General features: G+C 47.9%; 12 protein-coding genes across 12 annotated transcripts in view; 9 read left to right on the top strand and 3 right to left on the bottom strand.

The window, feature by feature from the left end:
- The window catches only part of MCYG_06685 (Aqr1p), a gene marked incomplete at both ends in the record, with an annotated part of 1638 nt that extends 1071 nt beyond the window's left edge, over positions 1–567 (top strand). Inside the window, one exon of the mRNA XM_002844675.1 lies at positions 76–567. Within this exon, the coding sequence (XP_002844721.1) occupies positions 76–567 (492 nt within the window). The remainder of the gene's footprint in view (positions 1–75) is intronic.
- Positions 568–1155: 588 nt separating this feature from the next.
- MCYG_06684 (woronin body major protein) lies at positions 1156–3054 on the top strand (the record flags this gene model as incomplete). The annotated part of the gene is made up of 3 exons (XM_002844674.1): positions 1156–1178; positions 1574–1954; positions 2022–3054. The coding sequence occupies 3 exons, from the start codon at positions 1156–1158 to the stop codon at positions 3052–3054; spliced, it is 1437 nt and encodes a 478-aa protein (XP_002844720.1).
- Positions 3055–4955: 1901 nt separating this feature from the next.
- MCYG_06683 (uncharacterized protein) lies at positions 4956–5669 on the top strand (the record flags this gene model as incomplete). The annotated part of the gene is made up of 1 exon (XM_002844673.1): positions 4956–5669. The coding sequence occupies one exon, from the start codon at positions 4956–4958 to the stop codon at positions 5667–5669; it is 714 nt and encodes a 237-aa protein (XP_002844719.1).
- Positions 5670–6548: 879 nt separating this feature from the next.
- On the bottom strand, positions 6549–8468 carry MCYG_06682 (polyketide synthase; the record flags this gene model as incomplete). Its single annotated transcript, XM_002844672.1, has 2 exons — positions 6549–7646; positions 7677–8468. 2 exons carry the CDS (start codon positions 8466–8468, stop codon positions 6549–6551), a joined length of 1890 nt encoding a protein of 629 aa, XP_002844718.1.
- Positions 8469–8926: 458 nt separating this feature from the next.
- MCYG_06681 (conserved hypothetical protein) lies at positions 8927–9838 on the top strand (the record flags this gene model as incomplete). Its single annotated transcript, XM_002844671.1, has 2 exons — positions 8927–9102; positions 9181–9838. The coding sequence occupies 2 exons, from the start codon at positions 8927–8929 to the stop codon at positions 9836–9838; spliced, it is 834 nt and encodes a 277-aa protein (XP_002844717.1).
- A 444-nt stretch (positions 9839–10282) lies between these two features.
- Positions 10283–11977, top strand: MCYG_06680 (drug resistance protein; the record flags this gene model as incomplete). Its single annotated transcript, XM_002844670.1, has 3 exons — positions 10283–10663; positions 10743–11299; positions 11356–11977. 3 exons carry the CDS (start codon positions 10283–10285, stop codon positions 11975–11977), a joined length of 1560 nt encoding a protein of 519 aa, XP_002844716.1.
- Positions 11978–13985: 2008 nt separating this feature from the next.
- Positions 13986–16852, bottom strand: MCYG_06679 (chitinase; the record flags this gene model as incomplete). The annotated part of the gene is made up of 13 exons (XM_002844669.1): positions 13986–14337; positions 14360–14489; positions 14570–14692; positions 14752–14802; positions 14869–15082; positions 15161–15306; positions 15371–15467; positions 15529–15666; positions 15724–15766; positions 15825–15924; positions 15975–16021; positions 16127–16524; positions 16577–16852. 13 exons carry the CDS (start codon positions 16850–16852, stop codon positions 13986–13988), a joined length of 2115 nt encoding a protein of 704 aa, XP_002844715.1.
- A 2427-nt stretch (positions 16853–19279) lies between these two features.
- MCYG_06678 (HFR-3) lies at positions 19280–20217 on the top strand (the record flags this gene model as incomplete). Its single annotated transcript, XM_002844668.1, has 4 exons — positions 19280–19360; positions 19468–19572; positions 19662–19757; positions 19852–20217. 4 exons carry the CDS (start codon positions 19280–19282, stop codon positions 20215–20217), a joined length of 648 nt encoding a protein of 215 aa, XP_002844714.1.
- Positions 20218–20524: 307 nt separating this feature from the next.
- On the top strand, positions 20525–21781 carry MCYG_06677 (conserved hypothetical protein; the record flags this gene model as incomplete). The annotated part of the gene is made up of 1 exon (XM_002844667.1): positions 20525–21781. The coding sequence occupies one exon, from the start codon at positions 20525–20527 to the stop codon at positions 21779–21781; it is 1257 nt and encodes a 418-aa protein (XP_002844713.1).
- Positions 21782–22256: 475 nt separating this feature from the next.
- Positions 22257–23252, top strand: MCYG_06676 (uncharacterized protein; the record flags this gene model as incomplete). Its single annotated transcript, XM_002844666.1, has 1 exon — positions 22257–23252. The coding sequence occupies one exon, from the start codon at positions 22257–22259 to the stop codon at positions 23250–23252; it is 996 nt and encodes a 331-aa protein (XP_002844712.1).
- An 814-nt stretch (positions 23253–24066) lies between these two features.
- MCYG_06675 (conserved hypothetical protein) lies at positions 24067–26344 on the bottom strand (the record flags this gene model as incomplete). Its single annotated transcript, XM_002844665.1, has 4 exons — positions 24067–24806; positions 24861–25123; positions 25176–25448; positions 25743–26344. The coding sequence occupies 4 exons, from the start codon at positions 26342–26344 to the stop codon at positions 24067–24069; spliced, it is 1878 nt and encodes a 625-aa protein (XP_002844711.1).
- A 392-nt stretch (positions 26345–26736) lies between these two features.
- On the top strand, positions 26737–27210 carry MCYG_06674 (uncharacterized protein; the record flags this gene model as incomplete). The annotated part of the gene is made up of 2 exons (XM_002844664.1): positions 26737–26883; positions 26920–27210. 2 exons carry the CDS (start codon positions 26737–26739, stop codon positions 27208–27210), a joined length of 438 nt encoding a protein of 145 aa, XP_002844710.1.
- Between the last annotated feature and the right edge of the window lie 291 nt (positions 27211–27501).

The raw sequence follows: 27501 nt of genomic DNA, 5'->3' as shown, positions 1-27501 counted from the left end.
AAAAAAAAAAAAAAAGACCAGCGCAGCAGGGGGAATAGCATCAGCTTCAGCATGGGCCACCTTCTCGATTGGAAGTTCAAACGCATCGCCAGGAGTCTCGGCCTGCCCGTGGACCGCAAACGTGCCCAAAGCATCAAAGAGTTCCCCATCGAACGAGCCCGCATCTCGCTCATCTTCCCGTTCTTATACGCGGGTATGGCCGCCATGATGGCGTATGGTTGGGCACTGGACCGGAAAGTGATGCTCGCTGGACCACTGATACTTCAGTTCGTGGCGGGATTCTGCATTGGCAGCTCCTTCACCGCGATGAGCACGCTCCTGGTGGACCTGTACCCATCCAACCCATCTGCGGTGACGGCGGCCAGCAACCTGACTCGATGCATGCTGGGAGCAGGCGCAACCGCCTCCTTCAGCCCTCTGATCGAGCGGATAGGAGTTGGCTGGTGCTTTACGGTGTGGTGTCTGCTGACGGTGGGGTTCTCTCCGGGGCTATGGGCAGTGATCCGATGGGGTCCGGGGTGGAGGGAGGAGCGGCGGCAGAGAGTCGCCATGGTTACTACCTCGTAACTAGCCAGCCAGTAATCAACCGCTTGAACCGTGACAGGCGTTGCCGTGTAAACAACAGGGTGGCTGGGACCGTCGACCAGACAACGACAAAAAGGGGAAAAGCCGAGGTCTATCCCGTGCTGAGTCAGCAGGCCCCAGCCACCCCGTATGTTACGGGCGGGCGCGTACACGGCGTAATTTACACCCATGTATACAAAGCGTGTACAGGGAAGATGAAGCAAGCTAGGAGAAGCCCATCGAACGAGTGAGAAGAGAGAACTGGACGGACATGCTTTTGACATGTGGGATGATGGCTGGAATGGTTACTCTGTCCTGGAGGCTGGGAATTGGGATACTTTGTGTATGGAGCAACTCTGTGACAGGCCTTGCTGTCGATGCGATGGCTGAAGCTGGAGAGATGGCTGGGCTCCAGAGCAAGCTGCATGAGCTGGCGGTGGCAACCAGGATCTTCCTCTCGCCCAGTTCTCTTCCTCACGTCCTCGTCTTCACCTTCTACCAAGCTATCAGCTCCTGTCAACTTCCATCACCGACTGTCAGCTTATATCTACTGTCAATCGGATGCGATGCGAACATTTCATCAGCTCCGTAATGTATAATACTGGTACCGTACTGTAATACCATAACCAGGGACATGTGAAGATAAACAACGCTAACCCGATCGGGACGTGACGTCGTAAAATAAACAAACAAAGCCTTGTTTGTTACCGTACGAGCTGATACAAGGAAAAAAGACAAATAAACCCCCAAAAAGCTCGCTTCTTCTTCTTCCTCTTTTTCTTTTCTCTCTCTTTTCCTTCTTCCTCAACCTCTTCATCTCACAACTTCATCACCATCACCGTCAATTGCACCCTCAATTCCATCTCCCAGAACATCGAACAAGACTGACTTCCATCTCTCTTCGTTCTCACCACCCCTTTTTCCCTTTCCCCCCTTTTTGTAGCTGTAGGACTTGAGAGACCTCCGTCTTTTCTTGTCTAGCCTTTCGAATTGTCCCCCAGTTCGAAAGGCATTCGAGAAAAGACGCCCCTCAAGCAGCCAATCTGGACTTTGACGCCCGCGTCCCCATCCCCTTCAGTGTCTTCCCGTCGTCGTACCGGAGTGACGCTGCTGTCGTCTCTAAGACTACTCAAGTGCGAGTAGAGGGAGAAGAAGCCAAGTTTTCAGGTGCTTCGCGCGTCGGACGGGAAGATACTCGATACGAAGGCCCGCTCCCAGACCCAAGAACCTCGACTTCTTCAGCTTCTGCTTCGTTTGACCAGAGATTCGACAACGAGGAGTTCCGTCCAGTCACCGAGTACAAACACACCACTGTTGTAGCTCACGAGGAAAGCCCCCGTCACCACCACGAGCCACGCCACCACCCAGAGGTTCAGCTCTCCCGTGAAAGGTGAGTCCTTGTTGTTTTTCTTTTTTTCTCCCCCCCCCCTCAAATTTCTCTAACCAGTCCCCGGCAGATACTACGAGACCAGAGATCGTCGAGAGACTGAACTTGATACCCAGCTTGACATCACTGAACGCCAGTACCGTGCCCGTACCGATCCTCACTACCAAACCCAGTACGAACCTGAGCCCCGTCAAGTTCGTGAGGTAGACGTTGGTTACAGCAACACCCGCACCTTCAACTCCGTTGACACCGCCAGACCAACCGAGAAGGTTCGTGAAGTCGACGTTGCCTACAGCCGAGCCTACGAGACCGTCGACTCAGCCCGTCCCCCTGTTGAAGTCCGTGATATCGATTGTCAACAGGAACAGTCCAAGCAGTCAGCTACCCTCAACCTCATCTCCGATCACAAGGTAGTTCAGGAGAAAGACCCCAAAGCCAAAATGGGTTACTACGACGACGAAGGTCAGTACCACTCCTTCCGCCGTGGAGTCGAGCGTGCTGCCGAGCGCGTGCTACACCCATTCCATCACCACCGCCACCACCATGGCCACAGCCACACCCACGAAGATGGAATCATTTCTGACGAGCGCCGCGTCGTTGTTGAAGGTTCCACCCGTGAGAGCGTTCGCATTGTCCAGCCCCGCGGTGGACACCCACCAGACACCATCACCATTCCATGCCACTTCATCCGTATTGGTGATCTCTTGATCCTCCAGGGCCGCCCTTGCCAGGTCATCCGTGTCTCCGTTTCCCAGCAGACCGGCCAGCACCGCTACCTCGGAGTTGACCTCTTCACCCGCCAACTCCACGAAGAGTCCAGCTTCATCTCCAACCCATCCCCATCTGTCGTCGTCCAGAGCATGCTCGGGCCCGTCTACAAGACCTACCGTGTTCTTGACATGCGCGACGACAACCGCCTCGTCGCCATGACCGAGACCGGTGACGTCAAGCAGGGCCTCCGTGTCGTTGACCAGGGCAACCTCTTCAACCGCATCGCCGATGCCTTTGCCGAGGGCCGTGGCTCCGTCCGTGCCCTTGTCATCAACGATGGCGGTCGTGAGCTCGTCGTTGACTACAAGGTCATCCACGGTTCCAGACTCTAGACAACCAAAGGTACGACGGCCCCAACCTTAACCTTATCTACGCGTTACTAACACAGTTCTAGAGACCCAACCAACCAACCCTGTTTGATCTGTATCCAGTTACCAAAGCTTGGATAAAGGATATAGTGCCTAGAACTCTGTCAACTTTCCGGTTTATTGGTTATCAACGTGACAATTGTTCTCTTATGTCGTGGGAATCAATTCTCTATTTCCTTTGTTAATTACTTGAAACCATCTTAGTAGTAGTGAACATCTTTCCTTTGTCTACGCCTACTTTCTCTGTCTTCCTCAAACGCTTAATTATCCCCTGTAAAATGAAAATGGAAATGAAATTTAGCTCGCTTTAGGATTATTTGACTATCACATCTAGTTCTTGTCCTGTGATGTAGTAGTGATATATGCTATATCATGCTATGTGTAGCCGTACAAGCAAAGTTGGCCATCAACTGGCACAAAGTAGCATCCTCTTATTCTTTACACTCCGTTAAACCATGAGACTATCTCAAAGTCAGTTACGGATTATTATTCTATACCTGGTAGCGCTCTTAGAAGTAGCAAGCAGTCTATGTAGTAGTTAGTTATCTAAATGAACTAGAGACGTGTCATATAACAACGCTGTTAGTCACTTATGAGCTATATACAGGAATAAACGGTGTATATACATGCCATGCAGTGTCCCTAGCGTAGTCTCTTTATCTTCCTTTAACTACCTGTATTAAGAACTACAAAGTTAGCAATATTGGCGTACGGCTAGTATAAAAATATAAAAGCCGTTATAGAGATAAATATTAATACTTCTCCCATCAAATGGTAAGCGTTGGACGCGTGACCAGACAATGAGTGGTCCAGGGTTAACGCATCTCGACAGCTGTTTGGTCCGGATTCGAAGCCGTTACTATTGGAGGGAATACCAACGAGCCAGTAGCAGCTGGACGGCCTGTTCTCAGTCGGAAAGTCGTTAGGTAGAATCGGTTATTATCAACGGATATGATATCAGGTAACTATACATATACCATCAACAGCCTATGTGAGTTGGATAGACACATATACAACTACTCCCGTGATGCTGACGCCAGGCCCAGTATCTACCCAAAGATAGCCTGACTCAAATATCAAGTTCGCAGGCTTTATCAAAGAACCAGAACCATCTACCAAGACGAAAACTGAGGATGATGATGAAGCGGAAGAACAACTTGCATCCAACGAATCGCAACATCCACACAACGAGGAAGAAAACTTATCCCCCGCATCGCAAAGTTTTTTCTAGCTCCTTGACCTCCTATTCGAAACCTGTTTCGAGATGTGTGTGTCGGGCGTATATATACTGCTACTGTCACCTGCTGGTGGGCGGGGGATAAAGTCAAGCAAGAACTGTAGCCTCACTCCGGACAAAAGGAGTTATCGAACGATATATCTCGGGATCAAATATAACACTCATAAATCCTTCATTGGCTGTGACTCATATCGAGAGACATTTACAGCTGGCAAGAAATGATACCTTTTGATAGCCTTTCAACGTTGCTAAAAGGATCACACCCCCGGCATCGAACCTGAACTGCTTCGAAAGTCAATGTGAGAGCTCTTATTGTAAGTCAGGCCGACCATATACAAGCTGGTTCGATAGCTGCCTGAAATGGCTCGGTTGATGCCCACCGGCCCGTGCTGAGTGTTGAAGCTGACGACCATGATGTGATCTGCGAGCAAATCAAAGAGAATATCGTGCACTGGCAGTATCATCCCGGCCTGATAGCCCTATGAGTTGGCGATATTTCATTTCAAACTAGATCGAGGACAGGGGGTTGTATGTATATATACATCTCCACCCCTCTACGATCCTACACCGCATTTCCCTTCTATCGTCTCCGTCGTATGTTATACCCCACAAAAGGCCGTCGATAATAATGGAGGACCTCAGCTCGGTTAAAGAGCCAAACTCCCCCTCTCGTTTTCTCGATCTCCCCTTTGAGATCCGTCATGAGATATATTCGTACTGCATCCCTTACCACTCTCATTTCGAGGAGATTCGCTATTTCAGGGCTCGTGCTAGCTTTCCGCAACCTACAAAGACAGGAAACGTCAAGAACAAGAATGCCATCCTCCGCGTCTCAAAGCAAGTCAGCGAGGAGTGCCTCAACATGCTGTACGGCAAAAACCGTTTCTACATCACCCTCAACGCCTCTAGACGCTGCCTGCTTGCCAACCGGATCACCGCAGAGAACCGAGCGAGAATCCGAGATGTCGTGGTTATCGTGCGGCATATGGGGCCTGCGTACGGCCTCCCGCCACCAGTACCTGCAGACGGACTGTGGTCTTCCTTACTACCCGGCCTGAGACATTTGAAGATCATTGCAGAGCAGCCGGTGCAATCCCCCCAGTCACCTTTTGACCCGGCCTTTGACGAGAAGGTCAGAAGCTGGATCAGATGGTTCGGCCCCCTGATGGAGTGTTTTGCCAAATACCTGACCTCTTACACCGTTGTCGAGATCGACGAGAACGGCAAGGATGTCACTACGGAGCTTGTCAGGCAGTATCTCCATCATAGATATCGAACGGTCCGGGATGATATCCATGGCGACTTCATCTTTCAGAGAGGGCGCTTCGCCTTGCAGGCATAAGCCCGACGAACACGAGCTTAATCACGTTGATCCTTCTTTTCGCATTTCAATTCTCATCAACGATAGGATTGTACGTAATCCACCGTTTTAGGGTATAGCATAACTGGAATTTGGGTGATTTTCCGAATGGTACCGTCATTGTTGTGGTTGCTTGATAGGAGCGCGTAGTTTAATGTTATGGATAGGTTAATGTTATTTGCCTTTCAACCTCTGTAAGGCCCCGTATAACTAGGTATGTGATGCTAATCATACGAAACCAGTCAGATTATTATTATTATTCTTCATTATACTCCTATATAGTTAAAGACTATAAGGAGTTTACTACCCAAATTAGTTTAATTTAGCTATCTATAGCTGAATTTTAATATTAGAGGCCTCGTCCTACTATCTATTATAGATAAATAATTTAGATATATTAACTAACCTCTTTTATTGTCGGAGCGAAGCGAAGACTATTGTATTCCAAAAAGGGGATGAAAATGTGTTGTCTCGACGAATGTAGCCAAGTAACGAAATCTCTGCTCGATATACATGGATGGTGGCTGACTAAGCCGTACATTTGACATTAACTCCAAGTAAAAAAAACACCAATGAATTGACCACTTCACCGAATTGACCGCTCTGAATACGGATATATAGTTCTTTCCACTGGCATCGCGGAGAGTTGGAGCTCGATTTAGGTAGGCACGCTGCTAATTATGACGCCAGGCCATTCTTTCACCATTGCGATCTCCGTAATAGTTCAACTAACCTCGGAGTCACTAACTACTTTTTGCCCGCCAGCAATCATTCAATTCAGGTCTTATTAACTACTGATAGTACTTAACGCCACAGGCAAACACACTATAGAATACAGAGGCCAAAAGGCTCTATGAGCGCTTAGTAGGTTCTAGTATCCGCGTTGATATTAGATCTTTCTTTCTGCGCAATATAGATACGACCCAAATACTTCTGGACAGACTGCTCGTCAACCGATGGTAGGGGATAGTCGTCGCCCCCTAAGACATGTTCTCCAGGGGGCGGGCCTTTGAATAGCGCGGCCGCGTTTTCGTCGGTGCAACCGTCGAGCATGGCGGCGATGCGTGCTAGCGGACTTGTTGGATGAGCGGCACCGTAGGCTATTGCCTGTTGCCGCCATTTAGAGAAGAGAATAATCTTCTGCCCAGCGCCCATTAGCTCGAAATAGCGGCTGAAGCTTGGGGCCTGTGTATTGGTAAAATCAAAATCTTGCCCAATTCGAGATAAATCTTGAGTCATTACTGCGACCACAGTCTTGCTTAGATAGTCGACTGGTAGTATGATAGATAGATCAGTATCCAATAATGGGAAACTATCCATCTCAACACACCCTGCGACAAGGTTGTGTAAAAAGTCACCGTGGTCGAGCCGGAAGTAACCAGTGGAGGCAGAAGCGGTAACAAATGGTAAACGATATATGGATGCCCTGGCGCCGCGCCAACGTGCAGCTGCTACCATCCGCTCAGCTATCCACTTCGAGGTAGCATAGCCGTATTCATATTGATCCTCAGAAACATCATAGCCTAGATACTTAGGCACCGTGGCAATTGTGGAGATGAGGTGGATCGCTTTACAGCGGCCGCGGGAGGCCAAGCGTAAGACTTCATGCGTGCTAATAATATTAGGGCCAACATAATCGTCCAGCGGCCGCATCCAGTCAACCAGAGCAGCTGAGTGGCAGATAGCATCAACCTGGTTTGATAGCTGCTCAAATGTTTCTTCAGTTAGGTTAAATAGGGGTTGCGCCATATCACCAACAACTGGGATAAGTAGTGGCATGCGGTAGCACCACCGAGACCTGCGTTGAATGTAAATCTGGGATCGAGGTATCCCTTCCTGACCGCCGGCATGTTCAGAACAGAATCTTCCAATACCGTGGTAGCAGGAGTCGCAGTTTTCGAGTCGCCCGCACTGGACGAGTCTTCCAAGCTTTTTTGTACTTGGGACAGCAGGAACTGGCTGAGGGCCCTCAGGTTCGTATGGTCAAACACGATCCTGGCGGTCGGTTAAGATGCCCAGCTGGTTGCGTATCAGGACCGCAGTTAACGAGTCAACTCCAACGTCCTGCAAGGGCAGATCAACGTCCAGGTCAGCAGATGATGTGAATCCTAGTGTCTTGGCTACTGTGTCTCGGACCATGCTAAGCGCAGTAGCAACGTGCTGCTTGCGGCGGACTTCGCCCAGCGTCTCCCGCAGGTTACGGGCTCCGACACTCTTTGGGTACTGCCTGCTGCCATAGCCTAGCAGAAACCGGAGGAGCGGTGGTATCCCACCCCTGTCATCATTGTAGCTTCGGAGCCGTTCTATATCATATGCGGCCACAACGGTAACCGCACGACCACTGCGCGCGGCCTGTTCAAATAGGTTTAGGCCATCTTCCGGTTCCAGGGGGTCAAGGCCGAGTCGGGCGTAGCGACCGCGGTCCATCCTGCTGAGCTTGCGTCCCATTCCCTCGCCGCCCCAGAGACCCAAGGCCACCGAGGTAGCTGGTAAACGTTCAGCACGACGGAGTTGCATAAGCGCATCTAGAAAGGTATTAGCAGCGGCATAGTTGCCTTGACCTGCGTTGCCCATCACGCCGGAAACAGAGGAGAGCACTATAAAAAGATCTAGATCCATGTCTCTGGTCAGCCAGCGTAAATTCCAAGAGCCATCTACCTTGGGCCTAAAGGTGGTATCACATCGCTGGGGCGTCAAGGCTAAGAGAACTCCATCATCCAGTATACCGGCTGCGTGCACTACGCCGCGTAGTGGGCGGTGGTTGCTATCGAACGTTGCCATGATGTCCTGCACACTATCAAATTCAGCTATATTGCTTGCAATGACGGTAGCTTTGACGCCGAGATTCGATAACTCAGCTGCCCAGGTCCAACCGCAACTTCTGGGCTTGTTGGCCTAGGGCTGCGTCGCTATGCCCCGACAGCGGCAGCAATATCGTAGGCGGTAACGGAGCTGGCACCGTGCTGGACTTGGATCCGCCGATATTCTGCCTTGGGGCTTCCTCGATGATAGCATGTGCGTTAGTGCCGCTAATCCCGAACGCGCTAACGCTGGCCCGGCGCGGCCCGTCCCGCTGCGGGAGCCAGGGCCGCTTCTCCTGCACGGGTGCCCTTCGCGGAAATCACATCACTTTAAGTACTAACGGCGCCCAATTGACGAGCGATCCCTATTTCTCTTCCTCACCATCCCAGTATTCCTCACAATTTCAGCACCTACACATTCAACCCTCTATCAGCGCGATGCGTGTAGTAATTGCTGGTAACGGCGACCTGGCTCGCTATATCTGCGAAGAGTTCACCAGTGTCGGTCACGAGCTCGTCATCCTGACACGGAGCCATAATCCGCAACTTGAGCGGCCAGGAGCTCACTCAGTTTATCACCGACTATACTCTGGAATCCCTGGCGGTCCCCCTACGTGATAGCGAAGTTTTAATATCGACAATTGGGGATGTGACCCCGTCATACACCGACATCCACCGCACCCTCATCCAAGCCTGTCAGCAGAGTCCGAAATGCAAACGTTTCATACCCTCCGAGTTTGTAGGGGATATCGAGGCTTATCCGGACCAGCAGCTTTCTACTCCCGGCCACGAGAACCAATTCGCAAGTTACTACGGGAGCAGACAGATCTCGAATGGACTTTGGTCTCAGTCAGTTGGCTGGCCGATTACGTTGTATCGGCCAAAAACCGGTATATTAAGGAGATCGGCGTTGCATGTCCTATCAACCTTGCGGACGGCAGTATGGTGATTCCAGGAACCGGAAACGAACCTGTGGACTTTGCTTGGGCGCGAGACATTGCGAAAGCGCTGGAAAAACTTGTCATCGCACCAGCCTGGGAGCCGTATACTTTCACGTCTGGGGAGCAATCAAGCTGGAACGAAGTCGCTAGGATTATCAGAGACAAGTATCGCCCAGACCTCAAAGTCCGATACTTATCGCTTGGAAATATTGTGGAGACCGTCAGGACGACCAAAGATGACGATGCTGTAGTCCTTGCGGAGCATCAGTTGCTCTCGGCGAGCCATGCATGTTCCTTGCCTCAGGACAAGGTGCAAGCTCAGAGGCCGAAGTATTTTCCTGGCATCTATTTCCGAACGCTGCGAGATGGCTTGGCTGAGTTGGACCGTGATGCGGGAATAATTGCATAACTTACCACAGTCAGTAGCCAAGATGAACTCTGTCTTATTGACAGATACTATTGGTATATAGAGTTAGCTAGTATATTAAGTTGACTTCCTCCAATTATTCTGGCATTGGTACTCGATATCGTTGGATCCCAGCCCAACTTCATGTCGATCCCTGTGCATGTTTACCCGCCTGAGTCGCGTGTCTAGCGACCTTTAATAAACGAACGCTATGCGTGGCCGATACTGTCCCTCGTAAGGCAGCTCGCATGCTAGCGTAATCTAGGAGTAAAAAAGGAAGGTCATTATGCTCAAAATCTCTATATGTTCAAGCATTCTGAAGGGTTTGAAGCGATAAGCTCAGATCTCGACATACACTCGTTCTCACTGTACATAAAACAGCACCCTATAATTAGGCACTTTTATATCGTACGTCTCTTATAACCTCTTCCCTATTACCACCTCACTATGGCTCAATTCCAGCCTAATACCTTAGTCACCCATGGCCCTCTAGCCACGAACGCCTTCTGCACCACCGACGATGACGCCCACGAATGCCTCTCCAAGGCACACCTCGAGCGCCTCGGCCGCCAGCGCCCAGCCGTCTTCTCTAGCTGGCTCACCGAGGTTGGCTTCGTATTCACTGTCGTCATGTCCATGATGATGAGCGAGTTCTTTGTTAGCGGCTTCAACATCATCCTGCCACCCGTCTCCGAGGCTTTGCACTTGGATGATTCAGCCCAGACGTGGCCTGCTGCTGTCACAAATTTGACAATTGCTGCGCTTCTCTTACCCTTTGCGCGGCTGTGTGACATTTATGGTGGCCGCACCATCTTCCTCGCGGGCCATGTCTGGTTGCTTATATGGTCTATTGTTTGTGGATTTAGCCAGAACTCCATCATGTTAATTGTCTGTCGCGCACTACAAGGAATCGGCTCTGCTGCCTTTTTTGCCTGCTGGTCTCTCCCTCTTGGGCTGCACATATCGACCTGGTCCTCGCAAGAACTTGATATTCGGCATCTACGGTGCTTTTACTTGCATCGGCTTCTATTTTGGTATATTCATTGGTTCCGTGGCGGCCGGATTTCTCGATTGGCGATGGTACTTTTGGCTGGGAGGCTGCATTGTCGGAATTGTCGCTTTGGGTGGCATTTTCGTCATCCCGAATAACCTGGATGATACTGATCCAAAGGCTCGTATGGATTGGCTGGGTGCAATCACCATTGTGTCTGGGTTGGTTTTAGTCGTCTATGCATTAACAGATGGCGGCCATGCACCGGACGGTTGGGCGACGCCTTACATTTATGTCACTCTTATACTCGGTGTCCTCATTCTTGTAGGTGCCGTTTACATCCAGGGATGGGTCTCGAGTCAACCTCTTCTTCCCGCAGATCTCTTTCGTCCCAAGTATATGAAACGTCTGATAGGATCCCTTTTCTGTGCCTATGGTGTCTATGGACTTTATCTCTTTTACGCCAGTTTCTAGTAAGTGTTCTCCAGTAGGGTATATCTGATTGCACTTATACTAACTTTGGCTTTAGTATTGAAAACATCCTACACGCAAGTCCCATCCTGACGGCGGCGTGGTTTACGCCACTTGCTGTTGGTGGCGTGTTTCTCGCCATCGGAGGAGGCTGTATTCTTCACATTATCCCGAATCATATTCTCATGATTATTTCTGGCCTAGGGTTCATCCTCAGTGTTTTGCTCTTTGCCCTGATACCAGAGCAGTCCGTGTCCAGGAACCCATCGATTAGCTTCATCTACTGGGCTTATATCTTCCCAGCCATGGTTGGCGGAACCATTGGCGTAGATATTATTTTCAACGTAACCAACATCTACATTACGACGGCTATGCCGCGACGACTCCAAGCTGCGGCTGGCGGAGTCATAAATAGTCTGTTATATGTCGGTATTGCCTTTTGGCTGGGTATTGGTGAACTAGCTATATCAACAACAGAAAGCTCATGGGGAGAGTCTTTGCCCAAGCGCAAACAATATCAGATTGGCTTTTGGACAGGATTGGGTGTTGCCGGGCTATCGTTGGTGCTGACACTAACAATTCGCATGGGCCGAGCTTCTTCTGGAATGACGGCGGACGAAAAGGCCGAAATAGAACACAGAGGAATGAGGCAGACTGGCGTAGTTTGTGAGGCTTGGTAGCTAAAGACGCTGCAATACTAGTTACTAGATATCAATAGTTAGAATTATTGAAATAGTAGATATTATATTGTAGTGAGGAGTCCGCTTCTATCTACCTCTTTCTACTTTGGGAAGTTTCCTTATTTTACTAAGTCTACGCTTATATCCCTTTTCTACTAAAGGACCTATAACGAAAAGACTTAAAATATACTTATATAATATATTAGTATTAGCTTATTATAAGAGAGACCTCCTTTATTATTTTTAAAAAAGGAAACTCTTCGTCCAAAGTCATTTTCGAAAAGCAGCGTTTAAATCAACTTGTGTGTTAGGTTGCGTCTGTATCGGCTAACATCAATCCTCTTTTAAACGTTATATACGGAGAATCAATACAATATATCCTCTGCATATCTCAGGTAATATTGAGGGTCTTGTACGCGTGTCCATGTCATTGTCCATGACGTTATCCTCCACTCCCCAGTCTGGTCCGGCCGTAGAGCTTCTAAAGGAAGAGTATAAGAAAAGGTCTTTGAGCTGCGCGTTAAGATATGGAACCGTGAGCCTCGTTGGTCTCATTAGTGCGCTTACATTATATTGGCACATTTTCTCCCATACTGTGGGTATCTAGAAGGCCAGACCGCGACTCACGGGTTAGAGCATAGTGTCATGTTGTGGTATTTTAGCCCCCTAAAAGCACTTTTAGAGGAATTATATTGCGGCACTTTTTTTCCACTGCAATCTTAGCGCTAGTTACAGGACTGAAATGATGGTTGAACGGCAGAAATAGCCTAATCTTTGCCAGAATTCTTCAGCACACATTGACCCCTTTTTAACCATTGGCGTAGACCGGCGGAGTTTGCCATTGGCTTGAATTCTCGTACGTTGACATGGAGCGTCGCAATGGGAACTTGCTCGCAAAGTTCGAGGGAACAGATACCAAACTCGCCCTATAACTATGTCCGCAATGCATTTAACTTGGGTTGGTTGCATGTACGCTGCAAGCTGGGTTTTAATATCTCAAATCTCAAAATTTAACCTTCCGCCTGTTTCAACTGATATTGGTGATGCATGTAGCAACGACAACTGCCTACATACAAATAACAAGAGGCCGTGAGGCAAGGGGCATCTGTACTCATAGGAATAAAGTGTATGTCACTGAACAATGCTGTTCCGTAGAAGCATATATAACCTGTCTAGGTTCAACTCTCAATTATTATTTAACTGTATTTATTAGTCATATTTCAATTGACAATCCACGTAACATTTGTCTTTCGGCTTGCTACCGGGTTTGCCGACTCCATTCCCCCCTGGTCAGGGCCTTACGACCGAGTACCCACCCTTGACCGCACCGCCAGCAGAAGCTCCTTCAGGAGTAAGACAGACAGCATAATTTGAACTGGGAACGGCTACTGCACCAAGCCCACCAGTGACTTTACCCAGTATTGTATCCCTGGCGAGGACAAGGGCACTCAAATTGACGCACTTGGCTATGGCAGACCGATTATCTCGTTTGTTCAAGTTCGAGTATGTATTCACGACTGGGTTAGCAATGAGTGCCACGTCTTTGGTGTGAACGTTATCCGGGGGCATGTATCCTCGACAGCAGTACTATACAATTAGTATGTGATATAGACTCTGTATAGGGAAATTTAATACCAGTTGATACCCTCCGTTACACGTTTGACTGCTACAATTAGCCTTTTGTGTCTCTATGTTGGAGATTTCTCATCAATGGCTGACCGCATAAACTTACTCTTCTTTACTAAAAAGTTTGGCGGGATATCGTGTTAGTATGATAAAACTAAATGGGCATATATAAGAAGAACACTTACACCCCTAAATACCTCAGTTCGAGAAAGTGATTTGAATTTACAGCCAAGACGACATCTAGCTCATCTCTGCACATTCCCATACAGCTATAGTCCATAATGAGCCCCTGCGGTTCAAATCATTACTTGAAGCTTCTCTGTACCTGAGTCCCTGACCGCGCCAGCCATGCCATTCACACCGACCCTATAGATTTTATTAGCTATTTATCCATCCAAAAAATTGGCCTTTTGGGCGGAGAATTTAAAAACCTACCGGATTGCCGCCCTGTAAAATGGATTAAACGAATCAGTTTGTTCCACGGAATGGAAATATAAATCCCAAATAGAAAGTGACTAACTGATACACAGCATAGACTTTGTACCGTATCACGATCCGCGCATGAAGTATTAAACCTGATGCCGTCGACCTGACCACGCATGTAAGCAAAAGCGGAATATCCTTCCGCACAGCCCTCGCCGCAAAGTGAGGTATAACAGCTGTCCGCGACATAGGCCGAATGGCGTACTTCGGCTTCCATTCCAATCGAACAATCAGTAAGGAAATTCCAATCGCTCTACCAATAAGATAGATCACCTACCAATAGTCTCGTCAGACCAGGAATCGTAACCACCGCCGAAGGATACCCCACCGGTGATATATTTTACAAACCGAGACCCAATTGTGTAAGAATTAGTGGTACCAGCAAGGTCGTCAAAGTCAATAGCTAAGTGAATGATAAGAATCCTTAGGTTTCAGTGGATAGAGATCAATATAACGACGTAATTGAGGGAAGTTTTTACTTACCCCAGATCATGGTTCCTCCTAAGCATAGTGAATTGGCGTAATTGATCTTCTGGGCGAATGTTATCTCGTTGTCGTAGCTAACCCATTGGGTCTTATCCCAGGTTATCCAGTTAACACCGGCCTCTAGAATCATGTTAGTACATATGTAATGCAACTCTAAAAAGGAATGTAAGTTCCTCTACCCTTGTCATAGATAGGGGTAAGGTTGTGCTCATCAATAATCTCCATAATCTCTATTATGCAAATCCTGTTAGCCACATCTCCATGGTTATATGGGGAGTTTTACGATAATAACATACCCGCATTTGAAAGTATTCCAGGGCTAGCAGTACACCGTCCTGGAGTACCCCCCTGTGCGAAGCGACATCCTGGTCTAGAACAGGAAACATCTTCTAAGGTGTATGAACGGCCATACCAGCCGAGCCCGAGTGTAACTTTGGAGGGTTCAACGCCTGCTCGCCAGAGTAAATCTAATCCTTCCCCAATTTCAGTCAGATTAGTATGTGGTCGCACCTAGGTGAGTATTAGTGTTTAGCCCATTGTAGCTTGAAAAAGTATTAATAACAAGGGTTTCTGCTTGGGATGACAGACAAATGGCCCTGAAGGCTTCCTATATGCGTCCGAAACACCGTGAATATCAGATGTCTTTATGCTAAACCAATCCAAATAGTGCTGCATTTTGCTAATATCAAACCAGCGTAGGTACCAAAAGTTTGTAGGGAGGGTAGCACTCAGGCCTTGAAAGATGAAACGGTTAGCCGTAAAGCAACACATGTTATGTCCGCCATCAGCTTCGCCTACCATATTGACCCTGAAAAGCCGTCCGCATCTCTTTCAGAAGTAAAACCAAGTTTGAAGTATCTTCGGTTTTGGCCCCACGATCCTCAGCACCGAGATACTATTCAGAATCTTCGTCAATATTCCTACTAAATCTATCGGGGGTGATTGGCACAACTTACCTCCCAGTCAAGATCAGCTCCATCAAAACCGTACGTCCTCATAAATCTCAAAAGCGCCGAAATAAACTTCGTGCGATTCTCTATTTTACCGACCATATTGCGGAAGGCCCTGCAAGTATTCTGTGAGTTGGCCTCATCCTAAACCATGCCATCATCAGTTCTATCCCTGGAGATAAGCTGAACGTAATAACTTACGTTGAACGACCAACCACCGATGGCAGCCCAAACCTGCAGCCCCCTACACAATTTTTTATATCAGCTATAAAATCAAGCTATTGGGCGAATGGTGTCCTCACGGGTATTTTTTCTTGAGCGCAATCACTCGAGGGATCAATTCAGAGCTTGTGTTTGTCATGGGTGTTATCTCAAAGGTGATTGGATTCAATAACATAAAGGCTATGGGTTCAATTAGCCAACTACTTTTTCTTTTTTTTTCATTCTGTCACAAATCGCTCGGCCCATACCGAAATTCAAATGTGTAATCCCCGTGAGGCTTAATTGCTCAGGAGTTGTGGCATGACATGGCCTTTCAATCGCCCTGTAATCATTATTAAGAATTAGTGAAGATCAACCTGGATATATATTTATGCCCTAATACCAGGATTGGTAGTATGCAACTCTTCTTAACGAAGCAGAAGCGCCCCCTGCACAGGATGGACGTGGTACATCTCCACACCCTCCATAGCCCGGCTGACATCCAGTACCGCAGAACACTGTAAAATATGTTAAGAATCCTGTATCTGTAAAGAGACTATAATAATACAATTTCGAGGTAGAATTATTCTTACGGGATGTTGATCCACAGAGCCCAAACTGGCTACAGCAGGCATTCAGGGGACATTTATTTTCCCCTTCTACCCCATATTGGCCACATTCTGCCTTGGTATCGCAGTTCCTAATAATCATCAGTATATTATTAAGATATTTCTTTGGGTTAACATACGAAATGCAGTTGTCTTTTCCACAATATTCAGGGGAATAACCACAGCGTCCTTTCTGTGTTCAAGTATTAGCCATGACTCTAAAACATGAAGTTGAATAGGCTTGCCTTGCTGCAACATGCTCCGTTAATACAAGGAGTCCCAGGGGCGCAGGTTCCGAGTGGTAGCTCATCTACGGCTGTGAATTTGCGGAAGTAAGAGAAGATAGAGTGACCAGCAAAACTCATATCGGCATCTTTAATAAACCGTGGTGTTGAGTTCGAAGGAGGCGTGAATCTTGGCCTATATAATGTTTCGTTGAGGGTTTGACTTTCAACTAGCCAAATGAGGGCAGCAATAAGCCATAGGCGTGCCGCCCATGCTACTCGATGGTGAAATACCATATCAGCTCAGAATTTGGGATATGATGTGTTTTTCTCTAGAATAAAGGTTGATCTCTGGAAGTAAAATATAGATCCGAAACAACTGGCCTATGGAAGTTGATAAGTTAAGGACATGCCAGTATAAGAGCTATTATTAAAGATTAAAAGAACACAAGAAACATCCTACCCTGGTACAAGGCAGAAATGCAGCTTCCCGATTGACATATAACAATAATTATGTGAAGTTGTCTCTGAGCCTTGCACGCAGCTGCAATTTATATATAACCGTAAATGTATGTATATACCCCCAGTTGTGGGTTGAGCGACATGGGATAGCGCTGCAATAAGGCTACAAATGATGCCATGCACGAACTGAGAACCATATATATATATCTGGAGTGCAGTTGTAATTTTTATGATCCAACATATAATTACGGAGGTTGGTGGATGTTGGAATGTTTATAAATAGTAAAAACACTGCCAAGAATCCCCCTTTTCTAACCATCTCGCCTCACCATAGGCCTGGTTTACCCATGCAAACTAGGCATCCTAGCAATTTATGTCATAATTATATTATTGGTAATGCCAAGGGGAATGAATTCAACCGTGAATCAACCTCATATCCCAGAGCTCTCCTGGGACTCACCTCGCAAAGGAGGATATATCGAGAATCACAGCTGCTTCAGCAGGGCCAGGAGGTTAAGTTATGAAGGCCCCCGTAAACCTCATATCAGGTCTCTTTCTTTTGAAGTTTACCTTTGCAGAGCTGAATATCTACGGGCATTTGGATCCACAGACCCTTGCAGAAGGTTTTCAGACCACCACCGCTTGTATCTTCGCATTGTATTTCCTCCCTTCGTCTCCCAATTTGATTCCATGACTGATAGCTCATTCTTATTTAGAAACCAAACTGTTCACTGCAATGAGAGGCGCGCAGTTGTAGCATCTATCGCCGATACTTACTACTGGGCATTGGATGATGTGATCACACTTTGCACTCCCCAATGTCAGCAGTCACTCAACTCTTGGATTTCCGACGTCGATGCAGCATGTGGGAATCGGCCCATCGTTGAAGACGGGATTATTAAGCTTGCATCTTCCATTCCCCTTACATATAAGGAAGGGTTTGATTTGGTTTGCCTCAAATCTGGGTATGGCCACTATATTTTTATAGATATTCTTTGCAGGTATACAACATAGCCAACACTATAACAGGGATTCGTGGTGCATTCTGGAGTCTCAACAATGGGTGGGATCCGATATTATAAAACATCCTGCAGATTACTGCTCATCTGGAGACCCGGAATATGATGGGAAGGAATGTTATGAGGAAGGGTTTGATCAGTTGGCCATTGAACCCGAGGATGAGCGCATGGCCAACCTCTATGATAAAGACTTGGTAAGTAGGATGTTATAGCAGTTTAAATTAGCTATACGCCCTGAAGGAGACGTTAACGTCTTGTTCCTTTTTGGACAGCTTTGCAGTGGTTGTTTTCTGAAGATTTTTCGTCAACGATTGCTCTCGCCATTCCTTCTTAAGGGCGGATATACATCGTACCTTGTCGAGCAGTTTGAGGATATGCAGTTGAAGTGTTCTACAAGCATGCCTTACACTACTTCCATTAGTGAAGTCTTCATGGGAACGGTCACTCGGACAACACCAACCGCTTCCCCCCTACCGGCAAGTACCACTTGTCAAGGGCCTATTATCAAACCCGCAGACCCTCCTCTATCGTGCACAGACATTGCTGATAAATATAATGTGACGTCGGGAGAAGTTCGTCACAGAACTGGAAACATCGATTGCGAATTCTCCAAGCCGCTATGCCTTCCAGAGCCGTGCGAGATTGCCGTAGTCCCGCTTGACTCTACGTGGTTAGTCCAGTCTTACCTCCAAGCCCGGGTTTACAACACTGATGCCGTTCATCCATAGTACGAGCTTTCTGGAAAGCCATTCCAGTTCGACATTTAATGTTACTATCAACCAATTCTTGAACTGGAACCCCTACCTATCTGGATCATGCGAATTGATTAATTGGTACCAGCGAGTGTGCATAAGGTAGTATGTTTCTATTACCTTTTTGCAAATGCTCATATAATAACTAAGACTTGTCTTATTTACCCAGGCCACCAGGTGGCAGCTATGAGAATCAGCTCCCAGTTCGCCAATCAACTGCTGCTTCTCAATATTATACTCCTGGTAGGAGGCAGCGATCGTATCCTAGTTATTATTTATTCTAAAAAGACAAGGACCACTAATATAATCTACAACTACTCTAGCCATCCCGCCAGCACCCACATCCACAGGAACGACTGCATCATGTGGCCGATATTATGAGGTTGTCGCTGGTGATCAATGCAATACAATTGCTCGTCATTTGTGGGTTGGATTTTACCATTTAGTTATCCGTCTAAATTCTAATCCTACTCATAGCGGGATAACTGTAGATGAATTCCTTACTCTCAATACTCAGGTCGACGAAAGGTGTTCGAACCTATGGATTGCCTATGCCTACTGTGTTGCAGCTAGTAAGTAATTACCCTCCCGCCTATATGTGAAGATCAAAATAGTTCTATACAAGAATAAATTGAGAAATCTCAAAGGCTAATTGAAGAAAATTATCGCATTTTAATAGTTCAAGTGGCTCCCCAATCAACCAACGGTCTATGCGGTCCAAATAACGGTCATTCAACCTGCGAAGGCACGGGTTTTGGATATTGCTGCTCAACCAGTGGATATTGTGAGTTTGCTTGTTTACCATGTTGCTATCATCTCCCGGGTCCTCACTATGGGACATTTATGGAGCTAACTACTTTGCTTTTCCTATAGGTGGATCAACTGATAGCCATTGTGGCCCAGGACACTGTTACTCTGGGAAATGTGCCTCTAGCAACGGAACGTCCATTACCCAAGATGGGAGATGTGGTATGTAATCTAAATCAGATATCAAACTATCCTAATACTTGTACCCCGTACCCTGCAAGTTTACTAATAAGCTACCTGTCTAATTGTCTTGAAGGTCCCCGATATCATGATTGGATCTGTGGGGACTCGACTTTTGGGAAATGCTGCTCTGTCCATGGATACTGTGGGAATACACCAGACTTCTGCGCAGCAGGGAATTGCTACTCAGGAGCCTGCTACACAGACATTGGTGGGGCGAGTGTTGATGGTTCGTGCGGGCCAAGCTTTGCAGGAAACAAGACATGCACTGGCACTCATTTTGGTGAATGTTGTAGTATTAAGGGATCTTGTGGAGATGGGCCCGACTACTGTTCACACGGGAAATGCCATTCTGGGGCGTGTCAAGGACCTAAGACGTATCCAATTTTTTTATACATTGCGTCCCTTGTCGACATTTTCTATTTTAGAATTGCGGATATGATGAATCGTTGGCGTGGCATTCTAATAACTGGCTAGTTAAATGAATTTTATCAAATTTGAACTAGTTTAATTCAGTTCTTGTTGGCTTTGGCCATACATTAAAGGGATGAAGCAGCCTAGTGTCCAATAGAAACTATCTGATATCTGCCTCAGCAGCTCCCTGGTCAAGGGGAATAAAAGATGGATTAACTAGTTATATAATCCATCACCCTGCCATCCGCGGTAAACATCTAGGCAACCACCAACCCACATTTTTGTAACTAGTTCGACTACACGTCAAAACTGAGCTTTATTAGAGAATTCAGGAAATGACAGACTCCACGGTGAAGGGTAAGCAGGAGAAAGAGGAAGAAAAAATGGAAGAAGAGCGGAAGGAGGAGCAGGACGATATGCAAGAAGAAGATGAAGGTTTTGATCCCGTCGCCTGCGCGAAATTATACAATCGCCTCATCCGGATTGGCTTTCACGGCAGCAAGGGAGAGAAGAAAGGGCAGTATCTCCAGTCAGTACTTTCGCCATCGGGTATCGATGACGACCTTGGTCCAGGATATATGCATGATCATGGTATTGACTGCGTCGGTCTGTTTCCAACCAATCATGCCTCCATCCCGCATCGTTTAGGCCTGGTTATAGATCTCGATGATTTTAGTGTACGATATCTGCCTTCCTTCTTTGATTATCACGGCCCCGAGGATACTGCAGGATGGTATTCATTACGGGGCGTATTGCTCTGCCTCAATGCTATGGTTGACACGGGAAAATATGTGCCTACTCCCGACGTGGTAGAGTATGACCCATGCTTTGAGCCAGGGTGGAAGGCTATTCCGTGGACCGATTCGGCTCTTGATGAGACCCTCGCTGCATGGGAGGACCTAGTTAATACTATTGCTATACGTCTTCCCAACTATGCCACTGAACAGGGTACCCAGCTTCAGCTAAGGCAATTAGCTTCTGAGGACAAAATACCATCATCTATACGTGGATTTACTCGTGGTTTCCTACTCCGTGCATCAAAGCCTCCGTTCAAGTATATTGCTCCTGGGTTAATGGTGTACGACTCGGACGCTCCACCACCTTCGATTCCTACAAAAAGGGACTCAGATGGGAACATGGTGTATGCCTCACCATACAAGGAGATATGTTATGACGTTTTCCACGATCCTATTATTCTATGTCCTTTCGAGGAATCGACGAGAGAAGATCCTGCTGGGCTCTGGATCCTTCCCAAAAGGGATTTGGCTGATTCATTCTGCCTAGTTCTTCCATATCAACTGGAAAAATTCCATACAACGGTTTACGGGAAATATCAGAATGGGCCCACCCGCACTGCTCTATTCCAGAGTCCTATATGCCCTTTCTACGGAGATCAATGTACGGGTCTAAAGACTCTGTTCATATTTTGGAAATCGTTGGTGGAGAAAGGAGTCTGGACCGTGGGTGCCGACGGCATCGAGGGCGGGAAAGAGTTCTATCGACAAGCGGAGGATGAAGAGAAGGGAGACTGGTTTGATGTTGGAGAATGCTTGGATGTCCCACTAGAGGCGGAAATTAATATAGACGATTGAGCTTCATATATCAGAAACAGACTTAGGCTATAAGTTGGAAAAGCCATTTTCATTTATGTTTGAAGAAGAATATAAAGTGCCAGTGCAGTGTGGCACACATATAAATGTGTACGGGGAATTAATGCAAAATAGTAGAGTCGAAAGAAGCCATTTTGTCGATAACTGCGGTGCGCTCACAGACAAGGTTCTGCGGCTTAAAAGATCGTGATCTCGGCACAAACTCTGATACTATGACTAATCATCACTCTAAGGTTCTGACTAATACGCGGTATATAAATACGCGCAGATCCACTTTTTCTTCTTCCTACCCGAAGGATCCACACGGCTAGCTTAGACCACTAGAGCGCGCCGTTGATATCACATCCCATCAAGTTCACTTGCCCATTGCTCATTGACTATAGGAGGTATAGTTGCAGGGACAAACAAAGTGCAATAAGAAGCCTTCTGCTGCGGCAGGGCCATAGTGTAGCCAGGCATGCCTAAGGACGGGCTGCCATCCAAACCTACAGCCAAGCGCAGAAAAGCTCCAACAACGAAGAGAATTAAAAAGAAGACTGGCGCTACCCATACACTCAAATCACTGGTCAAATTTGCTAAGCTGATTAATGATAAAAGGACCAGGTTAGCCTTGAATATACCCACGCAGACGCAGACTAGGTCGGAATTGATAATTAGCACGCTACGGTCGTTCCTCTATCAATGCTGCAATCCTAGTGTAGTTAGAATCTTTCAGCAAGCTACCATCTTTCAAGAAGCTCCCGAAAGCCTCATTCCGGAGGAACCGGTCAAAATCCCTTTTCGCCTACTAGATCTTCCATTTGAGCTACGCCTGGAGATATACTATTGCTGCCTTCCTCGAAAACAGCAAATCCTTATCCCGTCTAACAATACTAGCGAACCCCTCTTCCTTGACCAATATCAGCATCCGATCAAAACCCCATATTATAACACCAGTCTTCTCCGCGTGTCCAAACAAGTTAGCGAGGAATGCCTGAACATTCTTTACGGAGAAAACCAATTCGAGGTAACCCTGGAAAATATATACCACTATAGACTGCAGAATGTCAGGAGGAGAATCGTAAACCCATGCATTATTACCCGGAGAATTTCAGCTGCAAACCGCAAACGAATCCGCAACCTTCAGCTCGAGGTAATTCCACAGCTTTTAGACGGGGGTTTCTCATTCTGCAAGCGCTGGAGGTTGATCCCTAGAAACTTAAACCGCTTGGTTATCATTTTTCGGGTATGGGAGCCCAACAACTGCTGCTGTGACAATGATGTGATTCAGGATTGGGTCTGGGAGTTCATCGAGTGTACTTGCAAGGTTTTAGCCCCTCGAGCCACTGTTATTATCGACGACGACGTCTTGGCTAAGTTTGTGCCGCTGAAGGAATTGCGTATAGAAATCGTCAGGGTCAGCGACCGTCCGCGTGTTACTTTCAGGTTGCTCGACATGGACGAGGACGCCTAGGACATACATCTGCGCAGAAATATTCTTCTACGTGGTGGATACCTATCGGAGTGTAGGTGGTAGAAGTACCTTTTATCTACTGTATTCTTTGCTGAAGGAGTTCTGCGACTTTGCATTTGTATGAGTCTAGATGATATGTATGAATTGCACTCCCTAATATGATCTTACTGAGAAGATAATCCCCCAAAGACCAAGGCGTAGATATCCATGTCAGATACAAGGTAAATGAAAGCTTTGGCTCATTCGGCCAGCTAGTTATCCACGGATTCTGTATTCGTAACAAGACCTAATTTCGATATACACTCGAACAGACAAATGTAAAACAATATAACAGCCATGATATCGCTGCCTCTTCGACTCAGATAGGCGTATGAGGGATATCAGGAAGGAGAAAGATTAAGAGTATATCTGAATGCTGGCTGGTAAAAGCTATATTTTGGTATTGCACATGAAATGAAAAGCAAAGAACATGGAAGACAGCACCGAAGATGTAAGAGAACTCCATTCCCATTCCCTGTGTTTGTATGATGAAACAGTTGTGTTTGGATGCGATTCGTAGATGTGGTGGACCTGGGTATAGATTGGTGGAGGAATTAAATCGAAGAGGGTGATGGTGTATGTTTCAGTGGGTATTTTGCTATCAAAGCGTATGCTCGGGGGGTAGAGTAGGTAAGTAAGTATTAAAGGGGTAAGGTAATGTGCCTGTGAAGAGAAGAAGATGAAGAAAAGGTAATGAAAACTCCTAATATACAATGCTATCATATCGTATGGCGTCGAGGGAGGAATAAGATGGCTGGAGAAACGGCGCGCTCAGTTATTTATCACCGTATTTGCCGAAGAGTTCCTGCCACTTGAACAGTCCTCTGGTCAAGACATCCATCATCTCGCCGCTAGTGAGGTCCTTGAAATCTCTGTCGCTGCCGGCAGCAGCGGCGGAGGGAGCTGAAGTTGGCGCTCCTTGCGTTTCAGAGGAGCTCTGGTTTTCGGCTGAGGATACACCGTTGGTTGTTAGACCGTTAAGTAACGCCTCTGCCTTGGCGATGGTGGCGGCCATATCGCGGCTGGTGGTTGCCATGGTCGACGTTGAATCGCCTGGCGGGCGAGTAGGCTGTTCTCCGCTGGCTGCCATTTCTACCTGTAGTCGTGAAATGAATTCTAGAATCGCAGCTACGCGCCTGCGCATGTCGTTCATTGTAGTGCGATTGGGGTTCATGTAGCGCGGCCGACTCGCTTTGCCAGACTCGCCGTTTGCGGGGTACAAGCCGTTAGGACCTGCGTTGGAGGCGCTGGTAGGAGAATCGCCTGTGTTACCGTCATCACGGGATTGGCCGCGACGAGGAGAATTGGAGGTAGTGTCCGCGGCACCGTTAGGAGGGTCACGGTCACGGGTGTACTGGTTACGACCTAGACGGCCACGGCGGGCAGGAGGACGACCGGATTTGCGAGTTGCGGGTTTGGGAACGGGTGTGGAGGCAGTTGGAGTATCTGGAGCGGACTGTGCAAGCGCATTGGATGTAGGTTTTGACGGAGACGCGGTTTCAGGAGGTTCAGAATCTGCGGAGTTCATTAGTGATGGGAAGAGAGTCGGGTGGGAGGAGAGTGACATACCCTCGCCTTTGCGACGGTCAGCTCTTCCTTTACGTCGACTGACGGGTTCAGGTACTGCGTCTTTTTCGGGTTCGGGTTCGGGTTCGACCTCCTTCTCACGCTGGTTTCGGGTGGCCCTGGTTTTCTTCTGGTTGCCATTGACACTTGCGGTTTTTGATTTGGTTTCTTCTTCGGATGGAGAACGGGTATTGCGCCGAGATTGTTTGGAGCGGGAAGATGGAGAGGGAGAGCTTGTCCTCTGTCTCTTAGCAGCTTGCTTGTTTCTATCGATGGTCAGAGTTTTCTTCTTCCAAAGGCCGCTGAGAAGAGACGTACATTTCGCTGACACTACGACTTCTCTTGCCTCGACGGCTTCCGGTCTCTTCGACGAGGGAGGCAGTGTCTTCTTTGCTTTCCTCGATTGCTCTGCGCAGTAGTTCTTCTTCGTCGTAGGCAGCGTCTCGGCTGTTCATGGTTCTGCGCTTGGTCCGTGGAGAGGTGTCGTTGCTCTTGGACTTTTTGTCCTTTGTTTTGGCAGAGCCTCTGGAGGTGGTTGAGGAGGCCGAGGAGGTAGATCCGGCCACCGGGAGGTACTGGGAGGACTTTTGGCTGCGAGGGCGTAAGCGCGATGTCCACATTTTGAGAGTGACGGATGGGTACGAAGCTGGTGATATTGCGAGGTTGAAGAGGAAGCAAGGGAGCGCAGAGAAGCAGCTGAAGCCATCTTATACATGTGTACTCGTGTATATATATGTTGCGTGAACAATTGAAGGGGGATTCAATGAAGGGAGGGTCTGTGAATCGCAATAACACAGCGGTGAATAGATAGAATAATCTACCAGCCACCACTAAAAAAAAAAATTTCTTTTGAAGGGTAAAATAAGAGAAGAGGAACAAACTCACCCATGAGGTCCAACGATGATACTGTGCAAGTCCTTCCGGCATCTCTCGCAGAAGTACTCGTCCGGACTCGAGGCCTCCTCCATGATGCCGACACAGCCTCCGTGCTGCCAGACCTTGCACTCATCGCACTGGATGAACAGGCTGCCAGCATCATCAGACAGCGCATCGGCACCGGAGCCGGAACCTGCGGCGTCGTCGTCCTTGGCGGCCCTTGAAGAAGCAGCGCCGCGGTGGTTGTGGTTGTGGTGATGAGCGGCGTGGGCAGGGAGGCCGGGATAGTCCTGGTGGCCACAGATACAGCGTGTGATCTCCTCCTCGCCCTCTTCGTCGAACTCGTCTCCGGTCAGCGTCACGTCAGCATCCGCCTCGACCTCGACCTCCTCGCGGGCCCCCCTCGGTCGTTGCTGGCGTGTGCCCGTGCCGGAAGTGGCGTCGTGCTTCGAGCTGGCCGTGTCTGCGGGCGCGGCGTCGTCTAGAGACTGAGAGCGCTGAGCAGCCGTCCTACGCGGCGGAGTAGGCTTGTTGCCGTTATTATTAGACCGCGTGGCTCGCTCCGGCCTGCTGAGGGAGTTGAGGGAGCTGGAGGAGGCCGAGTGCTGCATTGCGGGAGCTGGGTGCGTTGCGCGGGCTCGAGAGGAGCGACGAGGGTTCATGGCGGTGGGCGCATGCAAGTAAACAGGTATTAATGGGTGCGTACGGGGGACAGGGAGAAGAGGTATTAGATGGATATTATTATATCTTTTCCCACAGACGACCAGCAGCTTTTGTGCGTCGATGAGAGGCTCCCAAGGGCCAAAAAAATCTCGGGTTCTTGTGTCAACTCGCGGCGTCAAAGGGGGACAATTGGGGTGTCAGAGAGCAAGCTGGGTGAGGGAAGAAGGAGTCTCGCGTGCGGGATGAGACGAGATCGAGAGATGCTACATGCTAGAGAAGTGGTTGAAGAGGCTGAAGATGGCGAAGTTGGTGAAGTTGGTGAAGTTGGTGGAAGTTGAAGATGGCGAAAGTTGAAGATGGAGTTTTTGGGGAAGAGAAGCAACTTTCGCTAAGTCCCCGCAGAACAGACAAGGAAGACGGCGACGGCGATGATGGGGACGACGGCGACGATGGCGATGAAAGAGATGGTGATGAAGACGAGATGACGGTAGAAAGAGAAGGGATACTAATAAATATACTAAAGTGTTCTCTGGCGCAGGCTTACAGCGGGCTCTCGACACAGCCATCTACCACTGACGGTGATGATTCTACCGCCGGCGATACTGATGGCTTCCATGTCTTCTCCTTCTTCTATATCTTCTCTCTCTACTGCTTCTTCTTCTCCTTCTTCTCCTTCTATATCTTCTGCTTCTACTGCTTCTACTCTACCATGAGACTCCGCAGCTCCCTCCGCCCACCGAATCGAAGAGCCACAACGAAGACGAACACGAGAAAGAGACAAGAGAGACGGACGAGAACACTCAAGGGCATCTAGAGACATAAGATAGAGACAAGACTCGACGGTGTTTGTAGACTCGCACGTAGTATCACTGACATAGAGTAGACAGTAATACAGCTATTCTCCTCCTCTTCTCTTCTACCTCTACTTCTCTTCTCTTCTTCTCCTCTACTTCTCTTCTCTTCTTCTCTTCTACTTCTTCTTCTCTTCTCATCTCCAACTTCATCTTCCCAAAGAGGCTAGCGTGGAGACAACCAAAAGAAGAACCAAAAGAACCAAAAGAAGACGAAACTTGCAACTTCAACAACTCGAACGAAGACGACGAAG

This window comes from Microsporum canis, genomic scaffold (genome assembly GCF_000151145.1).
Source record: "Microsporum canis CBS 113480 supercont1.6 genomic scaffold, whole genome shotgun sequence".
Classification (NCBI taxonomy): domain Eukaryota; kingdom Fungi; phylum Ascomycota; class Eurotiomycetes; order Onygenales; family Arthrodermataceae; genus Microsporum; species Microsporum canis.
This window is presented reverse-complemented; position numbering and strand designations above follow the sequence as displayed.